This window comes from Eurosta solidaginis, chromosome 5 (assembly GCF_040869045.1).
Source record: "Eurosta solidaginis isolate ZX-2024a chromosome 5, ASM4086904v1, whole genome shotgun sequence".
In the NCBI taxonomy this organism is placed as follows: domain Eukaryota; kingdom Metazoa; phylum Arthropoda; class Insecta; order Diptera; family Tephritidae; genus Eurosta; species Eurosta solidaginis.
In genome coordinates this window covers 265203596-265229844 of record NC_090323.1, presented here as the reverse complement: position 1 = coordinate 265229844, position 26249 = coordinate 265203596, and the positions used below count along the sequence as shown (strand labels likewise).

Below are 26249 nucleotides of genomic sequence, written 5' to 3'. Positions count from 1 at the left end.
ATGAGTGCTATAACACAGGATAATTTTCATACCCCTGGGTGACTAGGGTCTCGAGATATAGGCCAAAACGTGGACCCGGGTACCCCTAGAATGTGTTTATACAATATGGATAACAAATGAAAGCTGCTGATGAGTGATTTAGTACAGGATAATTTTCATACAACTGGGAGGCTAGGGTCTCGAGATATAGCCCAAAACGTGGACCTGGGTACCCCTAGAATATGTTTATACAATATGGATACCAAATGAAAGCTGTTGATGAGTGCTATAGTAAAGAATAATTTTCATACCCCTGGGTGACTAAGGTCTCGAGATATAGGCCAAAACGTGGACCCGGGTTCCTCTAGAATGTGTTTATACGATATGGATATCAAATGAAAGCTGTTCATGAGTGCTATAACACAGGATAATTTTCATACCCCTGGGTGACTAGGGTCTCGAGATATAGGCCAAAACGTGGACCCGGGTACACCTAGAATGTGTTAATACAATATGGATAACAAATGAAAGCTGTTGATGAATGCTATAGTACAGGATAACTTTCATACCCCTGGGTGACTAGGGTCTCGAGATATAGGCCAAAACGTGGACCCGGGTTCCCCTAGACTGTGTTTATACGATATGGATATCAAATGAAAGCTGTTGATGAGTGCTATAACACAGGATAATTTTCATACCCCTGGGTGACTAGGGTCGAGATATATGCCAAAACGTGGACCCGGGTACCCCTAGAATGTGTTTATACAATATGGATAACAAATGAAACCTGCTGATGAGTGATTTAGTACAGGATAATTTTCATACAACTGGGAGGCTAGGGTCTCGAGATATAGCCCAAAACGTGAACCTGGGTACCCCTAGAATATGTTTATACAATATGGATACCAAATGAATGCTGTCGATGAGTGCTATAGTACAGGATAATTCTCATACAACTGGGAGGCTAGGGTTTCGATATATAGCCCAAAACGTGGACCCGGGTACACCTAGAATGTGTTTATACAATATGGATATCAAATGAAAACTGTTCATGAGTGCTATAGTACAAGATAATTTAAATACAACTGGAAGGCTAGGGTCTCGAGATATAGCCCAAAACGTGGACCCGGGTACCCCTAGAATGTGTTTATACAATATGGATATCAAATGAAAGCTGTTGATGAGTGCTATAATACAGGATAATTTTCATACCCCTGGGTGACTAGGGTTTCGAGATATAGGCCAAAAGGTGGACCCGGGTACGCCTAGAATGTGTTTTTACATTATGGGTATCAAATTGAAGCTGTTGATGTATGCTTTAGTGCAGAGTAAGTTTACACCGCTGGGTGACTACGGTCTCGAGATGTAGGCCAAAACATGGACCCGGATACACCTAGAATGTGTTTTTATATTATGGGTATCAAATTGAAGCTGTTAATGTGAGCTATAATACAGAGTAAGTTTTACACCTCTGAGTGGCTAGGGTCTCGAGATATAGGCCAAAACATGGACCCGGATATCCCTAGAATGTGTGTGTATTATGGATATCAAATAAAAGCTGTTGCTGAGAGCTCTAAAGTTCATTGTGATATTCGATTTAGTCGCATCAACCTGGCAAAACTGATAAATATGCATGCGAAGCCGAAATAAAGACAAGAATTAATAATACCCACATACCTATTTAAATACGTCCTATTCCATTTGCCTGAAATTTCGTATATAAATTTGCCTATATTAGTATTTACGATGCTTTTTTCCGGGAAGTATACCAGAGACGGACTGTGACTGGGATTAGGACTAGGACTGGGACTGAGACTCGGAGTGGGACTGGAACAAAATACATACCAGCCTCTGGGACTGGCAATAAGAGATGAAGAAGAAGGAGAAAAACTTGAGAGAAGAGAAAAGAGAGAAGGAGACTGAGACTGAGAAAGAGATAGAATGAGACGAAGTTGGAGATGAAGCGAAAAAGACGTAGGGAGGAGTGAATAAAAAGATTAGGAAAAAGTGTAGAGGGGTAGGCAGAGTTAGACGGAAAAAGGTTATTAAAATGTAGATAGGCCAAATTTAGGGCAGAGCAACGTCTGCCGGGTCTGCTAGTGTAATAATAATAATCGTGGTAGCATTCTGTATCTCTTTTTATCACCCGCTGAAGATAGCCGGCCCTATCCGCCCTAGCAAAACGCCAAAAAGTAGCCATCTTGAACATCCTGTCAGGCAGTTGATGGATAAGATATCACACTTCTTTTATCCACAATGGTACAATATGTTCGCAATGATTTTTAATATCGAAATCAAAAAAAGATAGCATACAAAATTTTTATGATGGTAGAAGCATAAGTGTGACAAGAAAAGATTTAAAGATACTTTCGATTTTTGAATACAAAAATAAAATCATTTAAACAGCAATATATCGACACTGATGTTTGTGAGTGTTCCCAGCCTGTAGGTGCAATACAGTTACTCACAAAAGTAAGTACACACTTGGTTTATGCTGAATAAAACTCAAATGCAGTGACTCGCAGCTTAATTGATAATTTTTATCTAAAATATCGCAAATTCCCTAACAGAAACCACATTTAAACAAATGTCAAAGGTTATTCAAAGGTAAGGAGAATTAATCAAAATTTCAAGAATTACCATCAAAATTTTCAAATTTTTTTTTCACATTTCTAGAAAATTTTTGAGTATGCAGTTTTGTAGCCCAATAAATTTTAGTTTAATAATGTGCAAGTTAGAAATAGCTCAAAATTGTTTCTGAATTTTCAGAATTTTTTCAGCGAGGGTGTTGAGCAGTTTCGCACATACATCGCATGGACAAAATGCATTTTTGCATTTACTCGAAATTCGACCTATTTGTATTCTTTTCAATTTTCGATTCACTCAAGTTGCATTTAAGTAATAATAAACTAAGTTGAAATAAAAGAATATATAATAAAATAAAATAAATAAAATAAATCAGCATAAAATACAATATAAAAAATTTAATGTTATATTTTTGTAGCAAATTTATTTTTTTTTGTTCAGTATAAGACGTACTTTATCTAAAATGAGGATTAAATCTGTAAATGCAAAAACATTTTCGGGCAAATTTGCCATTAATTGTTATAAATAAATAAATTTAGTGAGTTTGAACAACTTCATTATTTGTGATTTCATTTTTTTTGAAAGCAACTAAAATAAAAAACTAAGAATCTGTTAAATAAAGACCTATGCATTTACGTGTAAGTAAAATTTGTCCAAAAAAATGGGCTGGTTAAGTTATTACTTCTCTTTAAAGGTTTTTGTGCGCTAACAATTATTTTAGAACAATTTTTTAAGAATTTTGGTACAGACCAATATAGGTAAGTGGCAACAATGGGAAATAATATTTTATTTGAACTGAAAAAGAGTGAGTCAGTAGTTCTCTCACAGTTTGGCACGTACGAATATGTACATATGTAGATGAAACATTTGAGCAACGCGACAATGCAGCTTTTGAGATTTCCAATTCAGTAGGGTTTGTGAACATAAAGGGGTCCTACAGATGGCAATTTCGATATTTGCACAGATTTTCGAATTTACAAAAAACTTTCTATTAATTATACACAAATAGAGTAATATTTGTTAACAAAAATTCCTATGCACTGCGGCTGATCCATTCGAATCGATTCATATAACTTTTATATGATTTTACGTACGCTAACTATGCGAAATAGCCTGTCAATTGATTGTATGGAAATTTTGTTAGCGTATTAATAATAATGCGTTTTTGTCCATGCGATGTATGTGAGAAATTGCTCAACACCCTCGCCGAAAAAAATTCTGAAAATTCAGGAAAAATTTTGCGCTATTTCTAACTTGCACATTATTATACTAAAATTTATTGGGCTACAAAACTGCATACTCAAAAATTTTCTAGAAATTGTGAAAAAAAAATTTGAAAATTTTGATGGTCATTTTTGAAATTTTGATTAATTCTCCTTACCTTTGAATAACCTTTGACATTTTTTTGAATATCGCTTCTGTTAGGGAATTTGCTATATTTTAGATGAAAATTATCAATTATGCTGTGAGCCACTGCATTTGAGTTTTTTCCGCTTAAATCAAGTGTGTACTTACTTTTTGTAAGTAACCGTATATGGAATTTACATATACATATGGAATTTTGGCATTTTTTCGATTTTTCAATATCGATTTTATTCAAAATGGGCGTGGTCGCCAACCGGGTTTGTTTAAAACTTTTTTCGATTAGAAAAACAATTCTAAGCGGGCAGTGTTTTGGCAAACACTCCGACTGTATATCTACCATGAAATGTTTCTCAGTGAAAATTCATCTGCTTGTAGTTGCTGTTCAGAGTTGGAATAAACACGTTGGATGTCGTTCTCTGCTGGAATTATGAATTTATTTCATTCAATTTGATTTTACAAATCACATTCTAACATTAAGCATACACATTCATTTGTATTTTTTCATTCTAATTTATAAATAAAAAATTATTAGTTATTTGCAATTCTTCCTACTTTTGCTTTCATCAACTTTCAGCACTTTGAAGTCTACTTCCCAAAGTTATTAATCAATTTTATTCATAATAGAATAAGTAGCTTTAATAACACGCTGTGTTGAGCAGTCAGTGTAATCAAAAAACAAAATACGTATTTATTTTTAAAAAATTAACAAAATTGTATAAACTTCTTCAACAATTATTTTTAGGCATGGGTAAGGAAGTGGAGAACCTCATCATGGAGAATAACGAGCTTTTGGCAACGAAGTAAGGGCAAACACAGTATTCCCGACCTAAAACTGAAATTTTAACAAATTCTTTAAATTTTGTACAGAAATGCTTTAAATATCGTTAAGGACGACTTAATTGCTAAAGTCGACGAATTGACTGGTGAGATTGAAATTATACGCGAAGAATTGAATGCAATGCAGCAATCGCGTAATAAGTTACGCCAGAAGGTGAGCGAGTTGGAAGATGAGTTGAAAAAGACAAAGGAACAAGTCAAACAACAAAGTAAGTACATTAAAAAATATTGTTTCGATTATGGATAGGTAGACATATATGTACATAGTTTCTTATATCAAAGTACTCAGACTGAAAGCAGTGTACAACAACATTACAATAATCACATGCAAATTGCTAATAGATGTCGAGGTCAATACGCGTCGTTTAATACCACCTCCATATTTCTGGACGCGTAATAGCAGCCGACCCAAGGCGAATCCATACCAGGTGGTGGCAAAGCGAATTCAACTAATTCGCCGTACGGAAGAATGTCAAGTCAAAAGAAAATTAACTGACATGTTGTAGTACAAGGCGTTGTATGGAAAATAATCAAGAAGAAGCAGTCAGCTGTTGGGATAACAACACCTGGTACTGAATTTGCCTTGAGTCGACCCCTGCTATAGACTTTTATCCAAGGCGAATTCAGTACCAGGTGTTCTTCTTGATAAATTTCCATACAAAGCCTTGTACAACAAAATGTCAGTTAATCGAAATCTATGAAAATTTTCCTTTGACTTGACATTCATCTGCACGGCGAATTGATTGAATTTTCCACTCGACACCCCATACATATTTACATGGGCTTCAATCCCATGACAACGAATTTTAAAGGCCATAAAATAACATGATTCAATTACTAGAGGTTTGTTCTCCAATGATGACAAATCTTTGACACTCCCAAATTGAAAAATCTGGACGGGTTGCTTTTACGGAGTAAGGAAAACGGGGAATAATTCAATCCCCTTCAGTGAAAATTGTAGTAGAAAAGTATCTTTGGTACTATATTAGTAGTGATAATAAATTTGTAAATGCCAAAAGTTTTTGGGGAAATAATTCATTTTCTCCTAAATATTTCATGAATTAATAAAGTTATGTTGGTTTGGTCATTCTTTCAGAAATTGTTTGGAGAATGCCGTACGTTAGAATTTTATTCAAAAATGCACTATTTCAAAAACCATCTATATGAGCACAAGTTCAATGCATTTTGTCATAAGAGGGAGTTAATGAAAAGCATTCTGAGATGAAGCGTTCTTCAATCTAACTGTAATATAGGGCGGTTTTGTGACAAATCCTGAATTGGGAAATCTTTGAAAAATATTTTGAGATAGCACGATTTTGAACAGGCAGCCGACCTGGGTTAATACGCTACTCAGGAGCCGCAATGGACTGACAAAAACAAAGATAAAAGAAAATGGCTTATTGTCTTAGAAATTTATATTCCTACCTTGACTTTGACAGAAGAGTTAAGCTTTTGCGCGGTCCTGCTATACAGGGAGTATTCCCCTTTTTATTCTGAAATTTCGAAAAGCTCTTCCTTTAAGTATTCATGGAAGCGTTCCGGATAAGCCGGTTATTTAGAATATTCGGAATACGTTCATTTGGTATTACCTCACGAGGTCCGAATATATCCGAATACGCGCCCAAAATATCGAGATAAGTGTCAAAAGACGCATATTGACCTCGACAACAATAATTCGAAGGCAGAAATAAAAATTTTACTCGTTCAAAAGATATTGACGAAAACCCGAAAAATGACCACTGGTTGCGTTGGCGGCCTTTAGCCGAGCTTATAAAAAATTGCCCTGGCCGGTCTACCAATGAGGTGAGATCAAAATTAAATGCGTGCAAAATCCCTTTGTACACAAAATTTTTTTCAGTGCACAAAAACATTACAACAACCACCTGAAAATTGCCAACTTCAACTGCAAATATCTCCGGACAGAGATACAATTTTTCTTTTCCGCCTTCGGATTATTGTTGTCGAGGTCACCTCTCGATATTTTTGGACGCGTATTAGCACTAGACTCCTGTTCTAGACCTTTACCTGAATCAGTTAATATTCCCAATGAGTACATTTCGTTATGGCATCTGCATTATATACTAATGACATTTTTATATGAATCAATTTAATAGTCGAGGTTTTGACGTTGTACGATGAATTTTACAGGTTTACGAAAGTGCACGATTTCTTGGTGTCCTCACTTTTCATAAAATTACCTATGTTCAATGTTCAGCCATACTTATAGATCGAGGCATAGTTAATAAATTCACTATAAAACTAAAAAAATGTTTTTGATGAATTTTACTAGCCTTATACGTAAATATTTTTGAAGTCTTTAATGAGCTCAAGGCCTATTGAAAAAATAAAACACAATGTTTTTCTATTGTGTTTTACATATATTCGTCGATATTTCGGTTTTATTCTAAAACCATCATCAGGACTAGGAAACACAAAACAGAAGAAAACAGAAAAAACAGGTACAATTGGTTATCAAAATATTTCTTGCATATAGGTATATAAATTTAACACTAAACACAACTTACACATATGACTATGTTGGATCGACTGATCATATGTTCGAAAACAAAATAATAAAAGAGCTTAAACAAGTAAATACAATAGAAAAACATTGTTTTATTTTTATACTCAGTTGAGCAGAGCTCACAGAGTATACTAAGTTTGATTGGATAACGGTTGGTTGTACAGGTATAAAGGAATCGAGATAGATATAGACTTCCATATATCAAAATCATCAGGATCGAATAAAAATTTGACTGAGCCATGTCCGTCCGTCCGTCCGTCCGTTAACACGACAACTTGAGTAAATTTTAAGGTATCTTGATGAAATTTGGTATGTAGGTTCCTGAGCACTCATCTCAGATCGCTATTTAAAATGAACGATATCGGACTATAACCACGCCTATTTTTTCGATATCGAAAATTTCGAAAAACCGAAAAAGTGCGATAATTCATTACCAAAGACAGATAAAGCGATGTAACTTGGTAGGTGAGTTGAACTTATGACGCATGAAAATTAATAAAATTTTGGACAATGGGCGTGGCACCGCCCACTTTTAAAAGAAGGTAATTTAAAAGTTTTGCAAGCTGTAATTTGGCAGTCGTTGAAGATATCATGATGAAATTTGGCAGGAACGTTACTCCTATTACTATATGTACACTTAAAAAAATCAGCAAAATCGGAGAAGGACCACGCCCACTTTTAAAAAAAATTTTGTTTAAAGTAAAATTTTAACAAAAAATTTAATATCTTTACAGTATATAATTAAATCATGTCAAAATTCAACTCCAGTAATGATATGGTGCAACAAAATAAAAAAATAAAAGAAAATTTCAAAATGGGCGTGGCTCCGCCCTTTTTCATTTAATTTGTCTAGGATACTTTCAATGCCATAAGTCGAACAAAAATTTACCAATCCTTTTGAAATTTGGTAGGGGCATAGATTTTATGACGATAACTGTTTTCTGTGCAAATGGGCGAAATCGGTTGAAGCCGCGCCCAGTTTTTATACACAGTCGTCCGTCTGTCCTTCCGCATGGCCCTTAACACGATAACTTGAGCAAAAATCGATATATCTTTACTAAACTCAGTTCACGTACTTATCTGAACTCACTTTATCTTGGTATAAAAAATGAATGTAATCCGACTATGACCACGCCCACGTTTTCGATATCGAAAATTACGAAAAATAAAAAAAAATAAAATGCGAAAAATACGAAAAAAGGGATGAAACATGGTAATTGGATTGGTTTATTGACGCGAAATATAACTTTAGAAAAAACTTTGTAAAATGGTTGTGACACCTACCATATTAAGTAGAAGAAAATGAAAAAGTTCTGCAGGGCGAAATAAAAAACCCTTGAAAACTTGGCAGGTATTACATATATAAATAAATTAGCGGTATCCAACAGACGATGTTCTGGGTCACCCTGGTCCACATTTTGATCGATATCTGGAAAACGCTTTCACATATACAACTACCACCACTCCCTTTTAAACTCTCATTAATACCTTTAATTTGATACCAATATCGTACAAACACATTCTAGAGTCACCCTTGGTCCACCTTAATGGCGATATCTCGAAAAGGCGTCCACCTATAGAACTACGGCCCACTCCCTTTTAAAATACCCATTAACACCTTTCGTTTGATACCCATATTGTACAAACGCATTCTACAGTCACCCCTGGTCCACCTTTATGGCGATATCTCGAAACGGCGTCCACCCATAGAACTAAGGCCCACTCCCTTTTAAAACCCTCATTAATACCTTTAATTTGATACTCATATCGTACAAACAAATTCTAGGGTCACCCCTGGTCCACCTTTATGGCGATATCTCGAAACGGCGCCACCTATGGAACTAAGGATCACACCCTTTTAAAATACCCATTAACACATTTCTTTTGATACCCATATTGTACAAACAAATTCTAGGGTCACCCCTGGTCCACCTTTATGGATATATCTCGAAACGGCGTCCACCTATGCAACTAAGGATTACTCCCTTTTAAAATACCCGTTAACACCTTTCATTTGATACCCATATCGTACAAACAAATTCTAGGGTCACCCCTGGTCCACCTTTATGGAGATATCTCTTAACACCTTTCTTTTGATACCCATATTGTACAAACAAATTCTAGGGTCACCCCTGGTCCACCTTTATGGAGATATCTCGAAACGGCGTCCACCTATGGAATTAAGGATTACTCCCTTTTAAAATACCCATTAACACCTTTCTTTTGATACCCATATTGTACAAACAAATTCTAGGGTCACCCCTGGTCCACCTTTATGACGATATCTCGAAAAGGCGACCACCTATACAACTACCACCACTCCCTTTTAAAACCCTCATTAATACCTTTAATTTGATACTCATATCGTACAAACAAATTCTAGGGTCACCCCTAGTCCACCTTTATGGCGATATCTCGAAACGGCGCCACCTATGGAACTAAGGATCACACCCTTTTAAAATACCCGTTAACACCTTTCATTTGATACCCATATCGTACAAACAAATTCTAGGGTCACCCCTGGTCCACCTTTACTAAATACTAAAAAAATTGTTCTAAGGAATTATGCAGTTCAGTACTTATCGGGTATTTGTTAACTGATTGCTTCCTATTTCTACTACTAATTTTTTTTCGAAAATTCGCAAAGAAACAACACAGTTAACGGATGTCAATTCGATTTGGGAGCAAAATGGCTGCAATTGTCAAAAAATGTGTCTGTCGAGCAAACCTCTTGTGATTGAATCACGATAAAATAATTACATTATATTCGTTTCAAGCCATGCTGGAAAAACTATGGACCTACCCAATTGTTTCATGAAAATCTCAAACCTGGACCCGTATCGTGGGATACGATCCGTGATTGAAATCCCAATAACTCTAAAACGGTAATTCGGATCGATGATATATATGAACTAGGGGCAATGCAGACACATGAGATCAATAATTTGTTATCATTTCTATAAATAGTTTGACAGTTTTAAGTTTATCTTTTGAGTGAAAATTGTTTTAAATTTGTGATCGTATAAGCACTCAACCAAAACGTATAGTTTGGATCAAGGTGAATTCAGTACCAGGTGTTGTTATCCCAACAACTGAATGCTTCTTCTTGATAATTTCCCATACAACTTGTACAATAATATGTCAGTTAATCGAAATCAATGAAAATTTTCTTTTGATTTGGCATTCTTCTGCACGGCGAATTGGTTGAATTCGCTTTGCCTCCACCTGGTATGGATTCGCCTTGGTTTAGATAAACGCACTATGTTCACTTTAAATATTTTTTAAGTCAAAACTGACACGTTTGACTTCGGTATGAATCCGTAGGGAAAATTAAACAGTTTGCTTCTGTCGGCGCCCGATCCATAGTTTTTTTGCAAATGTGCAATTTTGTGCTCATATGTAACTCCTGGCAGATGTAACATTTTTAATATTAGCATTCGGGCGGTTGTTTTTAGGTTCAAAACGCGTATTTTGGTACATCTTCCGACATTTTTAGACGTGTTTTAACTACCGACCCCGGTTGTTAGGTTGAACTGGCAGGTTTGTGAGGATCTCTAGTTCTTTCTTAAGAGAAAAATACTAATAATTCAAAAAAGAAAATGTATTGCATTGTGGTGTAGTATAAAGAACTAATAATACTAGTTATTAGTTTGATAATTTTAAAATTTTAGGGACGATTTGGAAAAAAATTTGTATATGTACATAGGAGTTGAGTGCTACCAACTCTCATAGAACTGATCCAGATCGTCCCAGTGAGATTTGATTGTGATCCAGAGCTGGATGGCTCACTGGAGCTCAACTTCTTTATTCTAATTCAGTGCTGTTATGGAATCCAATTGTTGTCGGAATCGGATTTAAAAACGACAAAAAAATTACTTTGGTGTCATGAAATTCAATGTTATCGGTTTAATGTTCGAATTGGAATTAGTGTCGGTTTTAGGTGTCATAGAATCCGATAATATCGATTTTGCTATCGGAAACGAACAAATCAGTTAAATGCTGTTGGATTTCATTTTTTCATAGTTGTTTTTCTCTTGCAGTTGAATATTTTCTAAAAATGTAGGTTGAACTGGCCGGTCCATGAGGACCTCACATAGACTGATTGAGTCCGTAGTGTTATGTAAGTAAATAAAGGTTTATTTTATATATTTTCACTCTTAGTAGGGAAAAGCATAAAAATTCAATGCAAAACAGTTTTGATTGAATTTATGGAGTATCATCCTGATATTGCGAAGGGCTTCAAGAAGCACATCATCTAAAATCGTCGAGACCGTGCTTCTACCTACACTCATGCTAGAATCCTTGCCAACTGATCCTTGTAGGATCCTTCAGCTAAAAATCGTAAGGTAGCAGCTAGTTGCAGCACTGGCAGAACTTTCGACCGGGTTAAGCGTCTTTCAATGGTGTCCAATACCATTCGGAAAGCCACTTTGTTTATGCGATATTATTCAATGTAACAGCAAATACACTATAAATATTTAGAAACCCACATTACGAAATATTTTTAATTACGCTGTCTCACGCAACTCATATGGATTGCTGCGATCTCTTACAATTTTGCTTTTGACCTTTTCGCAACTTTTTTCTTCCAATAACATAAATGCTACAACTGCTGATGCCATTTTAATGTCAATAAATTTGTTTCTTTTTGTTTAGATGCACAAAACAATTATTTTATAAAATTTTGCCAAAAAAATTAACATCAAAATTGCCGGTGCACCGATAACTCTGCAAAACAGCTGATTCGAACATCGCTCTTATTTACATTCGAAAACAGCAAAACCAATTCGGTTTTATGACACCAAATTAAATCAATATTGGTTTGCAATTCCGACAAAACGCAAAACCGACTTGGATTCCATGACAGCCCTGATTATGATACAAATATAGATGGGTAGTTCCAATTCTTCTTAACCGCCACTGCCGCCATTTGACATAAACTGGTTTTTGACATTCCCTTTTGAAACCGCGCCACCATATCATTAAAAAACAGCCTGCAACAATATTTTTCTAAGCGGGGTCGCCGTGTTTGGCAAGCACTCCAAATGTATTTCTGCCATATGAAAAGCTTCTCAGTGAAAACTCATCTGCCTTGCAGATGCCGTTCGGAATCGAAATAAAAATGGGTCCTGTCCCGCCAATTCGTAGGCAAAACTAAAAGGAGCACGATGCAAATTGGAAGAGAAGTTCGGCCTAAAATCTCTTCGGAGGTTGTCGCGCCTTACATTTATTTATTTATTATTTGAGGTTAAGCAAGCTTTCACATTAGTTTCCATTCCACTATTGTGTCATAAGCCATTGCTAGGCAGGCACTTTGTCTCTGCTGTAAGGGGAAAGCTGAACTCCACAGCGTGTTACTATGTATGTATTTGAACAGGGCCTTCCTCACAATAGGCCACATGCCACAGCAAAGGGCGCTGCAGCCACGAAGTGATTGATAAGATAAAGGGAGGTAACAAAGAGACTCAAACTTACTCATAGATTCCAAAAGAGGCAAACCCTGTACTCCTGTTGTCACCAACAGAACTAACGAACCGATGAAACAACTCCTCACTTCCTGTGGGACTGTATTCCCTTGGTAAGATATCTACCGAATATTAGAAATCTGAAGAAAGGTTACAATATTGCGCAACGAAGCAAAAAAATCGCTACCACTCTTCCGTTCAGCATGTACGATGGAATTAAGTTGCTAAGGCTGAACAATATTAAAACTTGAAATAGATAAAGGTAGTTTTTGAAACTTTGAAAGGTTAGGCCTGAATCCTATGTGTGGTGAAGTCGGAGGACGGGCTGAACATGTTGTAGCATCAGAACAGTACTATAACGACTCAGGATTAGAAGATGCTTCACAAATATCTGTTCTCCAAATAAGACGGAGCATGTGTTGTTCGCAGAACAAAAAGAAGACGTACTCGTAATGCCCGAAATTACTTAGTAAAGTGCATCGAGCGAACTCCTTTTTTATAAGCTTTTATTTAGTTTCACCTGGCTGCTGTCTGTAATCAAATCTTGCACGTTAAATTTGATACACTTCCCAATGTCCGATTGAGCTAGCACGGACACGAACCGCTGTAGCAATTCCATGCTATTACTACGCGGGTATGGGATTCACAATGCCATTTTATATGAGACAAATTTCTTACCACGTGGCGAATCCCACGCTTACTTCCATGTTCTTTGTTTAGAGGGATGGTGAATAACCTACAGCAGGTAAAGAAAGCAGGTAACTTCGCTTTGTTTGTGTATACAACGAAAGTAGTAGTTAGGCTGTTATCGCTAAATGTTGCATACTTTTCTGCACACTTGATTTTATTTTACAAATTTTTGGCGATAGAATTTTAGCTAAGCGAAAGTTGGAATTTTATTTTAAAACAGATTTAACCCACAGAGCAGAGATCTGCAATGAGTAGTTGTAAACTGAACGCGACATAGGCAAAGTCACAATAAAATATGATTTTAAGTTAGTTAACACTGTTTGACACAATTTTATATGTGCTCTCTGTAAAAAATGCTTCAACTAACTCACATTTTATTTCGATTATGAATATGCCCCAATATATTCGGATCATGATATAAAAACTCGTGTACTCATACTCAGTCAGGGTTATTTAAACGTAGCGATTCGTATCAGTAATTTGGTTGAGTCTTTTTTGTCCTGACACCGCGCTAGCGTTGAACGCGAAAGATCTGACAACCGAAGATGCTGATATCCGAACAGAAGCCACTTTTGGTAAACACATACGATATGCTTTCTCGAAAATCTGTATATTCATATGTATGTATGTATGTATGTATGTATGTATTTAACGTTTTGTTTTTGCAACAACACGTGAACATGTGTGTGCACATATATACAAATTCATTTGAATGAGTTGAACAAAGCATGGGGCGCATTCCAAAAGCACAACTGCTGGCGAAGTTGATTAGTGATAGCTTCTTGGAACGCACAGTTGCAACTTTACGACAGATTAGTGAGCATAAAAACTTTCCGCTCCATTCACTCAACGTTTTTATCGATTCGTTGTTGACAGTTGGCTCAACGTATCGTTTCAAAAGCACAATTTCTTTCAATCAGCTGATAACTGATAAGCTGAGCTAGCAGTTGCGCTTTGAAACTCACCCATCGAAGCAAACTTTTGCCTTGTATTTCAATTAAAATGCCATACGAAAGCAGACCAAACACGAGAATAGTTCGTGTGAGACCGTTGTCGCTTGTATCCATATGCATCATAGCTTATACTTACGCATCAATTTTTGTATGTAAACGAATAGATCAGGATAGCTGCGCTTGGTTGCTTTATACGTACTCATACTCAAATTGCTGCGGATATATTAAAGTATCAATAAAGTTACCTGATGCCGATCTCTGCCACAGAGAAACTTTGTTGGTTATGAAGGTGGATTTTTTCTGATTTATTATTAATATTTATGACCCAATGCCAAGGTGCGCACGTGCCGACGGCTGAATGATATGTATACAAATTTCATATCGCTAACGTTGTGCCTCAGGGTACCAGGGCAAATCCTGTTGTACTGAAGCCCTTATCCCTCTACAATGAACCTCTGGGGGGATGGACCGTTTTTGTCCTATACTCGTGGGAACAAAATGAACAAAAATAAAATTAAAGAAAAGAAACTTTTTAAAAATAAACTTTTATTATTGGTTAATAAAATTAATTAAAAAGTTTGTTTGTTTTAATGGTGTGTTCAATTTATACTTATTATTAAGAATTCATGAGCTTAACACTGGCGTATAATAATTGAATATTCAATTATTATGTTTTTCTAAGAGAAGCTGAAAATATTGAAACATTTACTGGCATATTGCGATGGTATCATTTCGAAAACCGCCACAAATTCATTGTGATAGCAAGAAAAGGAGGTCCTAAATATTCTTAATTATAGCATCGAAATTTAACACGCTTTTTATTAGAACAATTAGGACTGTGATATAAACTATAAGATTTAATAATTTAGGTGTAAAGTTTTAATGTTAAAAATATATAATTATGTACAATATGGAATTTTTTTGTCGCAGACGAAGAAGCCTAATTTTCGTTAAAGGTTACAATGAACTTACAAAGTGTTATATTCTTTACAGTCAATTTATTTTTTACTTTTTAGTTAATTTTATTATCCAATAATAAAAGCTTGTTTATAAAAAAATTTTTTTTTCTTTAATTTTATTACTATTAAGGAGGGTGGTCTCTGATCTGAAGGAAAGGTTTCTGTAAAATTTTGAAAATATAAACGCAAAGATTTTAGTTTCTATTGGTAATTTTGGATAAAATTTGAACGCGAATGTCAAGATCAGCCAAAAATACCTAACTTTGATTCAACAAACGACTTTTTATACAAATTTTATTAACTTTGATTTTTTTAACGAAATTTCGATGTTATTTACAAATTTTTTTCGCTTTCTGCACTTTCCGCAGATGATGGCGATCAGGATGAAAATGATGTGCCGTTGGCTCAACGTAAACGTTTTACGCGCGTCGAAATGGCAATGGTTTTGATGGAGCGAAATCAATATAAAGAACGTTTAATGGAGCTGCAAGAAGCTGTACGCTTAACGGAGATATTACGCGCCTCACGTAACGTTGATAATTTGGATAAAAAGTCTAAGCAAAGCATATGGAAATATTTCAGTAGTTTATTTACGTATGTAATATGAATTTTTGTAAATTCGTATGTGGCAGGACTAACAATGTGTTGTATTTTTTTACAGCCCCTCCAATCGCCCGCAAGAGCGTGTCGCTGACGGACAAGGAGGAGGGCCAATGTTTCGTTACTCCAGCCCAGTACACAGTCACGGATCTCCCAGTCGAAATAGCGACAATCGCCTTGCCTTAACTAGTGCACGGGACAATGCAAATCCTCTACCACATCCCGCTAGTGCCGGTTTGGCAAATGCATTGATCATGGCAAAAGATTACTCAGAGGAAGGTACATCGGAACGAGCCAGTGCCCGACGTCGTGAACAGTACCGCCAACTGCGGGCACATGTACAAAAAGAGGATGGTCGTTTGCAAGCTTATGGTTGGAGTTTGCCCATAAATAAAACAAATCAAGAGCAACCAAATCGTCATTCTGGTGGCGTACCAGTGCCCGTCTATTGTAATCCATTGACAGAAGCAGCGCCACATATGAAAGTATTTTGCGCTGCGGGAGTTAATTTAAATGGTGGCTTCACAAAAGATGGTCATTCTGTAATACCGGCGTCATCTCCGTACGCACCACGTTCCACAACTAAAATTGCTGAGATTACCAGTCCCACAGCGGAGCATTCAGCTGAAGCGCTTGATACACAAATAAATCGTGCGAGTTTAGCAAATTTGGAACCAGAAACGCAGCTTTCGTCATATGTTTGGATTTGTACCAGCACACATGCGGCAAGCACTGTCACGGTGGTAGATGCCAATCAATCGGCGGTTGTGTTGGATGCTTTTCCGATATGTGCATCACATATGCTTTGCATTGCTTCCGTGCAAGGTGAGAACAAACACAATGGGTTGAAAAATTGAAAAAAAAGCCTCGTCAATTTTGTTTTACATTTTCAGGTGCCGTTGAAAAAGACTACGCTTTGCTAGAAAACTCTGAAGTTGTAAAAGCTGGTGAGATGTTGGAACGTCCCGGTGAAGGTACCGAATTATTTGGCAAAGTTGAGTTCATACGCGTGCGTCCAAAAACCGATAAAAACAGTAATAACAGCAAAGATACGAAAGCAGTAGCGGCTGATGAGCAAGCAGAAGAAGTTGTAGCTATTGAAACACCCACAGTCGAAGAAAATGCAAAGGAGGCAGTGGAAAAAAACGCAGATGGCACGAAAAACGTTTCGAATGAGCCTTTAGGTAATATACAAGAAATTAAGGTGCGTCAAGCGTTACCAGGTGCACCACAACGTTTACGAGTTGACGGCAATGTGATGGTTAGCGTGAAAACGAACATCAACAATAACAACTTGCAGCCGTCCTTCTCGAAACCTATCAACCCTATATTGGGTACAAAGGATCGCCAAGACCCACCGATGAGTTCGGTAGGGCCAACCATGTGGATGGGTGATCAAGAAGGTTGGTTGTATGTGCATAGTGCTGTGGGACGTTGGTATGAGTGCTTGCATAAAGTTCTCCTGCCAGATGCCGTTCTAGCGATAGTGCACGTTGAGTCGCGCGTTGTTGTAGCCTTAGCCAATGCACAGTTAGCAGTTTTTCGTCGCCAAACAGACGGTCAATGGGATTTGAATAGCTATCATCTGGTGACGCTAGGTGATCGCAGTCATTCGATACGTTGTCTCTGTGTAGCTGGCGAACGTATTTGGGCTGCACATCGCAACACGATCTATATTGTTGATCCGATCTCGCTGAGTATAGTCCATTCGCTAGAAGCACACCCGCGTAAAGAGAGCCAAGTGCGTCAAATGGCTGCCACCGGTGCTGGCGTCTGGGTATCGATACGGTGAGTGTCATTTGATATGAAATGCAATAAATATTAAGTAATAATTTTCCATTTCTTTGTATGTATAGTTTGGATTCCACATTACGCCTGTACAGTTCGTACACATTTGAGCACAAACAGGATGTGGATATTGAGCCATATGTCTCGAAGATGTTGGGCACAGGCAAATTGGGTTTCTCCTTTGTGCGAATTACCGCATTAATGGTGTCATGTAATCGTTTGTGGATTGGTACCAGCAACGGTGTCATTATTTCGGTTCCATTGTCAGAGAGTCAAGGAAAATCATGTAAGTGGAATTCTTACCAGCTAACTGAAACAGCTTATAATTATTTAAAAATTTACTTTTATTGCATAAACCTGTCGTGCGTATTTGTAATATTTCAAGAAACGTGTGGAATCCATTTAGTCTACCAATTGATTACAAAAATGTAATTCGAATTTTAATTTTTATACTCAGCGTGCTTTGCACACAGAGTATATTAACTTTGATTGGATAACGGTTGGTTGTACAGGTATAAAGGAATCGAGATAGATATAGACTTCCATATATCAAAATTACACTGGTCGACGGCCAAAATTTACCAGAGACGCCGTTATGAAATTCGTATGTAAAACCACCCCCTGATTTCGAAAATCGAGTTAATTTTTGATTCTATGGTACCGTTTTTGAGATATTTGCAATTTACCGTTATTCGAAAAAACCAAACAGATGGCTCCCTTTAATTACGTATATCTTACGAACGGGTCAAGCAATTGCAAAAAAGTTTACAGAATCGGAAAGATAATAAAATTTGCTATAAACGCATTATACATTGTTTTTTGCTGAACCAGATAGTTTTCGAGATATTAGCTTATAATTTCAGATTTTTGTTTTTTTTATGAAAAAATAGGAAAAAAATTACTCTTTGCGAGGGCAGCATTCCAAAACCACAACTTTTTATCCAGATATTTTTTCTTTACGTAAAACTCTGTTTAATTAGAAAAAAGATAAGCTATTATCGAAGAAAATCGATGCAAAACTGCGTAAGTTATAAGCGATCAAATAAAAATACCCAGGTTGCGCAATTTCAACGTATACCTCAAAACGTATGTATGGTATAAAGAAAAGTGAAATATCTAGCTATGCTCTATTTCTATTTAGTTAAAAGTTCAATTTATGAACGAAATTACCCATATTTTTAACTTTTTTTTAATTTATTTATGTTTATACTATATTCTAACAATCTTTATTTGATTTTACTATGTAGTCGAAATAATTATGTGTTCTACTTTGACGCTTATTCAGTTTCGGATCGGTTTCTCTTATGAGAAACCAGCAGTAATTGCGACGTCCCAGAATCCTTGATATCGATTCTCAATTAATTTCATTTGCTGATTAAACCTTTCGCCATGTTCGTCACTTTGCCGGAAAAAAGCTCAAATGTGAGTGCAGAAAGCGAATTTTTAAGGACATATTTACGCCTGGAAAGAAAATATTAGTTAGGTAAACAAGTTATAGAATTTTGGGAAACTAATTTTAATAAGCCTTTAAGCCATTTTCGCATAATTATTGATTAAGTCTTTCACTATCTGCTCGTAGTTAGGGCTTTTGTGTCTACCGAGAAAAGAAGCAACGACCTTTTCAAAGGTTTCCCACGCTGCTGCCTCGATGATGAGAGTAGTCTTTTGAATTGATTATTGTTGATCAACTTTTTTATTTGTGGTCCAACAAAAATACCTTCCTTTATCTTGGCTTGAGAAATATCTGGAAAATTTGTTTTCAAATAGTCGAATGCTCCTTTGCCTTCTTTGTCCAAAGCCTTAACAAAGTTTTTAATGAGACCGAGCTTGATGTGTAAGGGTGGAAGTATGATTTTCTCTTTCTTGACAAGAGGGGTGTATTTGATGTTATCCACACCAACGGTAAACTCGACTCTTTCCGGCCAATCCTTTCTGACGTAGTGGTCCTTACGAGCTCGGCTATCCCACTTGCAAAGGAAGCAGCAGTGCTTGGTGTAGCCACTTTGTAGACCGCATAGCATTGCAACGACTTTGAGATCAGAACATATTTTCCAATCATGCTCTTCATATTTGATGAATTTGAGTAGTTTTTGCATTTCCTCGTAGATTTTCTTTGTATTTACTGCATGTACGGTCGGGATAGAAGGCTGTTTGTTACCAATATGCAATAATACAGCTTTCAAACTCAGTTTATTGCTGTCTATGAACAATCGCCAGTCTTTTGAATCATATGTTTGACCAAACTCTTTGAATAAACCAGGAATGTCGTTGCAGTAGCATATACTGTCTTTCTTGGTATAGTGTTTGGAAAATGGTTCGTGACGAGTTCTACAATATATCACCTTAACATCGGATGACACAAATTTAAATTGTTGCATACGAGAAGTGTGGGTCTCGGCCTTTTCCTTGAATAGTTCCAAATCTCTTATCCAATCATTAAGTTGTGCTTCTGACAGAACGTTTCTCTCGTTTCCCATGTGAAATTCAGTTCAACTTGATTCCCCGCACTCAGATATTACTGTTGACAATGGAACTGGATCCGCAACTGCCGTTGAATGTAGTACTGGTAATGTCACTGTAGGTACGCTGGCATAGGTTACTCTTTTTAATCTTCCAACGCCAAGTACTTTTGTTTGACAAATATAACACTCTATTGAATGGCAAGTAGGTTCTCTCCATATCATTGCTGTATCAAATTTTATTTGTTGTCCTGATTCCGACTGAATCAGTTCTACTCGACACGATGTACACAAAGTCTTCGGTGTCCATGGTTTTTCAGCATTTTTAGGCTCAATGCCAAAATACTTGGAGTATAAAGTTGTCATATGATCTGATAACACTCGTCGTCGCCTTATGATAGTATATTGGCCACACATGAAACAGAACATATCTGGATCGTTATTACACACAAATTCTCGCGTCCTTTTACTCATTTTATTTTTTTTAATAAACCACGGTTTTGAAATTTGACTTATGAACTGAACTATCTCCGGCGAGCCTTGCAGATGTTTTAAGGTTTCAAGGCGCATTAACTCATATTTATACTCGGAACAAAAATAAAATTGAAAAAATCAAATCTTACCTAGACAGAAAGGTTCCTTTTTATACGAAGCTGGGAAAAGTAAAATACTACCTGCTTTAGATGTAGGCTTTAAACATTTTCTGTGTCTTATAATTTTGAAAATCCACCTGCATACTTAGCCATAAGTGACGGAAAGACATGTTTATAACTACATGCCTACAGCAGGTTTCGAATCCAACCACTCTTCCTTTCGATGCAACCACTCTACCTACTATAAAACAATTCGAGTATTAAAAGTACTATTTGATTTATTTAAAGAAAAAGTATTATCGTTGTTATGGTGTTATTCGTTTATCAGGATAATATCCCATTTGCACTTTATACCTTTAATATATGTATGTATACATACATTGAAGTTGCGCAACCTGGTTATTTTTATTTGATCGCTTATAACTTACGTAGTTTTGCATCGATTTTCTTCGATGATAGCTTATCTTTTTTCTAATTAAACAGAGCTTTACGTAAAGAAAAAAAATCTGTATAAAAGTTGTGGTTTTGGAATGCTGCCCTCGCAAAGAGTAATTTTTCCATATTTTTTCATAAAAAAAAAAAAAAAAAATCTGAAATGATAAGCTAATATCTCGAAAACTATCTCGTTGAGCAAAAAATAATGTATGATGTGTTTATAGCAAATTTTATCGCCTTTCCGATTCTTTAAACTTTTTTGCAATTGCTTTACCCGTTCGAGAGATATACGTAATTAAAGGGAGCCATCTTTTTGGTTTTTTCGAATAACTGTAAATTGCAAATATCTCAAAAACGGTACCATAGAATAAAAAATTAACGCAATTTTCGAAATCAGGGGGTGATTTTACATACGAATTTCATAATGGCGTTTCTGGTAAAGAGAAAAAGTTGAAATTCGTGGTCCAGTGTTGTCAGTATCGAAAAAAAATTTGATTGAGCCATGTCCGTCCGTCCGTTAGCAAGATAACTTGAGTAAATATTGAGATATCTTCACCAAATTTCGTACACTAGCTTATCTGGATCCAGAATAGATTGCTATTGAAAATGAGCGAAATCGGATGATAACCACGCCTACTTTTTATATATATAACATTTTGGAAAACACAAAAAACCTGATAATTTAGTAAATAATACACCTAAAATTTTTTAAAATGGGCGTGGCACCGCCCACTTGTGATAAAATCAATTTTACAAATATTATTAATCAAAAATCGTTAGACCTATCGTAACAAAATTCGGCAGAGAGGTTGCCTTTAGTATAAGGAATGCTTTGAAGAAAAATTAACTTAATCGGTTAAGGACCACGCCCACTTTTATATAAAAGATTTTATAAAGGGTCGTGGACGAATAAAATAATCTTTGCAAAAAAAAAAGCTTTATATCAATTGTATTTCATTTCCCAAGTGGATTTATAACAATAAATAGGAAAAACTTCAAATGTAAAAAAATGCGAGGGGCACCGCCCATTTTACGACTAAGCAATTTTCTATGTTTCGGGAGCCATAACTCGAAGAAAAATTAACGGATCGTAATAAAATTGGGTACAAAAATGTTCCCTATAGCAGGAAATATTTATAGAAAAAATGGACGAGATCGGTTAAAGACCACGCCCACTTTTATATAAAAGATTTTTAAAAGGGTCGTAGACGAAAATAAAAAGCTATAACTTAGCAAAAAAATAGTTTTGAACCAATGATATTTCACTTATCAAGTTTTACTGTAAGGGGAAATGGGGAGACATTTTTCTGTTGAACGGGCGGTGCCACGTGTTAAGTAGAAAAGAATTTATCTGAAATTAAATGTACAATTAAAGTTCACGCTGAGTATATAATGTTCGGCTACACCCGAACTTAGACAGTTTTAGTTAGTATTTTTTACAATATGGTTTTCTGAGCTCAAGGCCGGCTTGAAATCAGACACGTTAAATTTGAATTAGCTGTAGTAATAAATTAATTGGGTTTATTTATTAATTGCCAGTGAAACAAGCAATTCTAATTGATAACCATTATAAAAAAATCATAATTTTTTACGATCATTGGAAAAAATAAAAAATAATAAAAAGTAAACAAAAAAGCCCTAAAACCTTCAGGGAGTGTCTATCGCTACAACAACAACAATGCTTTAGTACAGTTTAAAATACTTTAATAAAGTATTCACTTATTTCATGTTATTATTTTTAATAATTGATTCTCTTATTACAGCTGACCCCAATAGTCAAATACCGTTATGCTGTATGGCAAATGCTCAACTCTCGTTCCACGGTCATCGTGATGCTGTGAAATTCTTTGTATCCGTGCCGATGCAGCCACAAAATGAGGGACAATTGCAATTTACCAACAAACGACCGGATATGCTAGTCATGTGTGGTGGCGAAGGCTATATCGATTTTCGCATTAGTAAGTTAACTGTAAATAAGTGTATGTATTGAATAAATAATTGGAATGTAGTATCTTTAAAGCAAATAACGAAGAGAAGCAGCAGTGTAGAGCATTTAGTCTATTTATTACGTGATTGCGGCAAAAAATGCTTTTGCTGATGTTTTGTAGTGCGCGCGAACTCCTTCGCTTTAAAAACTCTTCATCCTACATAGTTTCCTAACCTAACCATTATAAAAATAGTTTTGTGAAAATTTTCCAATTTTTACACTTTACGCCAGTTTTTGTATTCTCCCTACTTTTCTCTCTTAGCTATATTTACTTTGAAATAGTATTATCCTTTTGTAATATTCTAAGGCATATATGCGTTAATGCTTACATTTCTATATATTATTTTTGTATTATCACATACACTTAATTCACCTTATTATTGTCTGCAGGGCAAGAAAAATACATAACTGATCCTGGTGATAATGAGGCGCATTTGATAGTTTGGAAAGTTGATACGTAAGCCTTTCAAAGTTTTTATTTCGTTGCAGTTTTTCGTTTTTTCCCTTCCTGGCAAATTTTTGGTTTAGTTTTGGCGTTTTTGTTGTTGTATAAAATTTTATTTTAAAACTAAAAAAACTTAAAAGATTTTAGTAGACAATTTTTCCTAACAAATTTACTTTTATTTAAAACATATCTAATTCATTGCTTTTAAGCATTTTTAATAACTCGATAAATTTTTATACAAAATATATTTATATTTAATTTTTCTTTATTTATGCTTTCTTTCAAAATTCTTATATAGTATATATAATTTGTAGTGTGATTGAGTGATTGTGAAATGATGGATATTATTGCTCACCCTCACAACACAAATGTCAGTGTTATCACAAAGCAGCTAAGATGTATTCGTACCATTATCTCATAAGTGGTCCATGTGCTGTGCCAACTCCCCGATGTTGTGTGGTGTTCAGTGAATTATCGTGCCTTAGATCCTATTACAAAGTATACAAAATAATATTTGTTCACATGCACAAAGCGCAAGCAACTTGTAGTCGATGCAACGCCAGTGACCTGATTAAATACCAAATAAGGTTCTCATATTTTTCAATTCTAAAAACAATTTGTTGTGTTCCTTCTTTTAATGTTTTTTTTAACTATTTCTTTGTTTGGTATGTTTTGTAGTACTACCCGTATTCTTATTTTATAATTTTTCTTTTTTAGATTTTGTATCGAAGGCTGAGTGGTTGACCGTAGAGGTGGAAAACTATCGATAGTATTGACTATCGATATACGCCGATAGTATCGAAGGGCACTATCGGTATATCGATACTATCGAGAAATTTTCGTAGCGGCAGAGAATCTCTTATGGAGCACACCTGAGTTCTACAAAAAGACAAAAGTGAAGATATTGGGGAATTGATGCTGTTATTTTTGTAGTTATCGTCGACTAAAGCAAGAATTCTAATTTACAAAACAATTCCAAAGTTTCGAGTTACCGGTAAAAATATTCGAAAAGATTGACGCAAAGCAATGCGGCGGTTCCAAAAAAAAAAAAACTTGAAAAATATGGCATATAGTTGTATGGACACAAATGTACATACGTATTAATTCTATTAAATATGAAATTCAAGTCATTGCAGCTGTGTAAAGATTTTGGAGGAGTTTGGAAAATTAAGGTTCATGTTCTAGTCCACGATACCTTCAGAGAAAGCAATATCATCTTTCCAAAACCGAAAAATAACCATGCACCCCTCCGAAACCGGGGGTGGGATCCAGAACACCTTTCTGCATTAGCGGTTTTTGTCCGAGCTTATAAAAAATTACACTGGGTTGGATAAACAAATCAAAGATCAAATTGAATCTGAGCAAAATACCTCAGTATCAATAATCCGAAAGCGAAAAAAAATTTTATGTCAATCAAAAAATGTTCACGAAAAACCGGAAAATGCCCGGACCACTCCGAAACCGGGGGTAGGATCGATAGTATTTTTGCGCAGAACATCTTTCTGCATTGGCGGCCATCTGCCGCGCTTATAAAAAATTACACTTACCGGTCCAACACCTTTTTGGGATTTAAATTAAATACGCGCAAAACCTTATTCTACACCAATTTTCTTTCTATGTACAACAACCACATGAAAACTGTTAAATTCAACTATAAAAATATCTGCACACAGAGCTTACGTCTTGGTGTCAAGACGCGTCGTTTGATACCCATCCCAATATTTGCGGACGCGTATTAGCAGTTGACCCCTGTTCTAGATTTTTATAAAATTTTTTTGGACGTGTAACGAAGCCAGTCCAGCTTTTGAGGCAGAAGCCTCTTTTTCGCCATCATGTTTCTCTTTTGAGGTCGAGTACAAAGCGCAACGTGGAGATGATCCCACAAATTGCTTGTGTTGCTGCTTGATTTGAACTCCTTTTTTCAATAGGAACAAATCGCCGTGGGTTTATTTTTATTCGATTTGGAAAAATTATTCCAAATAGCAGGCAACTTTACTTTCTTTTTGGGGGACACGCTATCCATTTTGTTCAGAATGTGCAAAAGTTGACGATTTATATAAAATTTGGTGAACTTCTTCTATATAACATTAAATTTTTTATTTTTATAACAATGCGAAAACTCGTTCCAATTTATACGCGTGTTTTACACACTTCTATCGCTTCTGAAATTTCCGCTCATTTGAAAAAGTCAAAATATGTAAGTGCTACCAATATGCCAGCATAAACCGAGTTACCAATGCGTTTTTATATTATATATAAACGTACAATTCCTCTACTACAATACTTCAAACGATAGTATCGATAGTCATAAAACGCGATATCTTTAGTCCCATCGATAGGTAAAAACTATCGATATACCGATACTATCGTCGATAGTTTTCCACCTCTAGTTGATCGTCCCATGTTGTTACAACAGCAGCAATATCATACTTTATCGAATGTTCGTTCGATTGTCGCCCTCTCAGTATCATTTTACAAACCGTATTCTTTCGAACCAGAAGCTGATATATAGCCCTATTCCACTCAGCCGTCTATATGCACTTTGGTTAATAGGAACTTTATACAAATTCTGTAGATAGCACAA

At 35.8% G+C, this 26249-nt stretch overlaps 2 protein-coding genes across 16 annotated transcripts in view; one reads left to right on the top strand and one right to left on the bottom strand.

Annotated features, from left to right (window-relative positions):
• The window catches only part of syd (JNK-interacting protein syd), a 163760-nt gene that overhangs the window by 120531 nt on the left and 16980 nt on the right, over positions 1-26249 (top strand). For 8 of the 15 annotated variants that reach the window (XM_067790308.1, XM_067790304.1, XM_067790313.1 and 5 more), the window contains 7 exons: positions 4673-4730; positions 4798-4976; positions 15727-15952; positions 16020-16783; positions 16852-17746; positions 17815-18032; positions 22997-23191. In XM_067790308.1, coding sequence (XP_067646409.1) covers positions 4673-4730; positions 4798-4976; positions 15727-15952; positions 16020-16783; positions 16852-17746; positions 17815-18032; positions 22997-23191 — 2535 coding nt within the window. Of the gene's footprint in view, positions 1-4672; positions 4731-4797; positions 4977-15726; positions 15953-16019; positions 16784-16851; positions 17747-17814; positions 18033-22996; positions 23192-23610; positions 23682-23963; positions 24253-26249 lie in introns of those variants that run through there. The other 7 variants (XR_010953792.1, XR_010953791.1, XR_010953790.1 and 4 more) reach the window with 4 other exon arrangements.
• Adat1 (Adenosine deaminase, tRNA-specific 1) overlaps positions 23913-26249 on the bottom strand; it is a 28580-nt gene continuing 26243 nt past the window's right edge. Inside the window, exon 3 of the mRNA XM_067790315.1 lies at positions 23913-24153. The gene's annotated coding sequence lies outside the window, so the exon portion shown is untranslated. The remainder of the gene's footprint in view (positions 24154-26249) is intronic.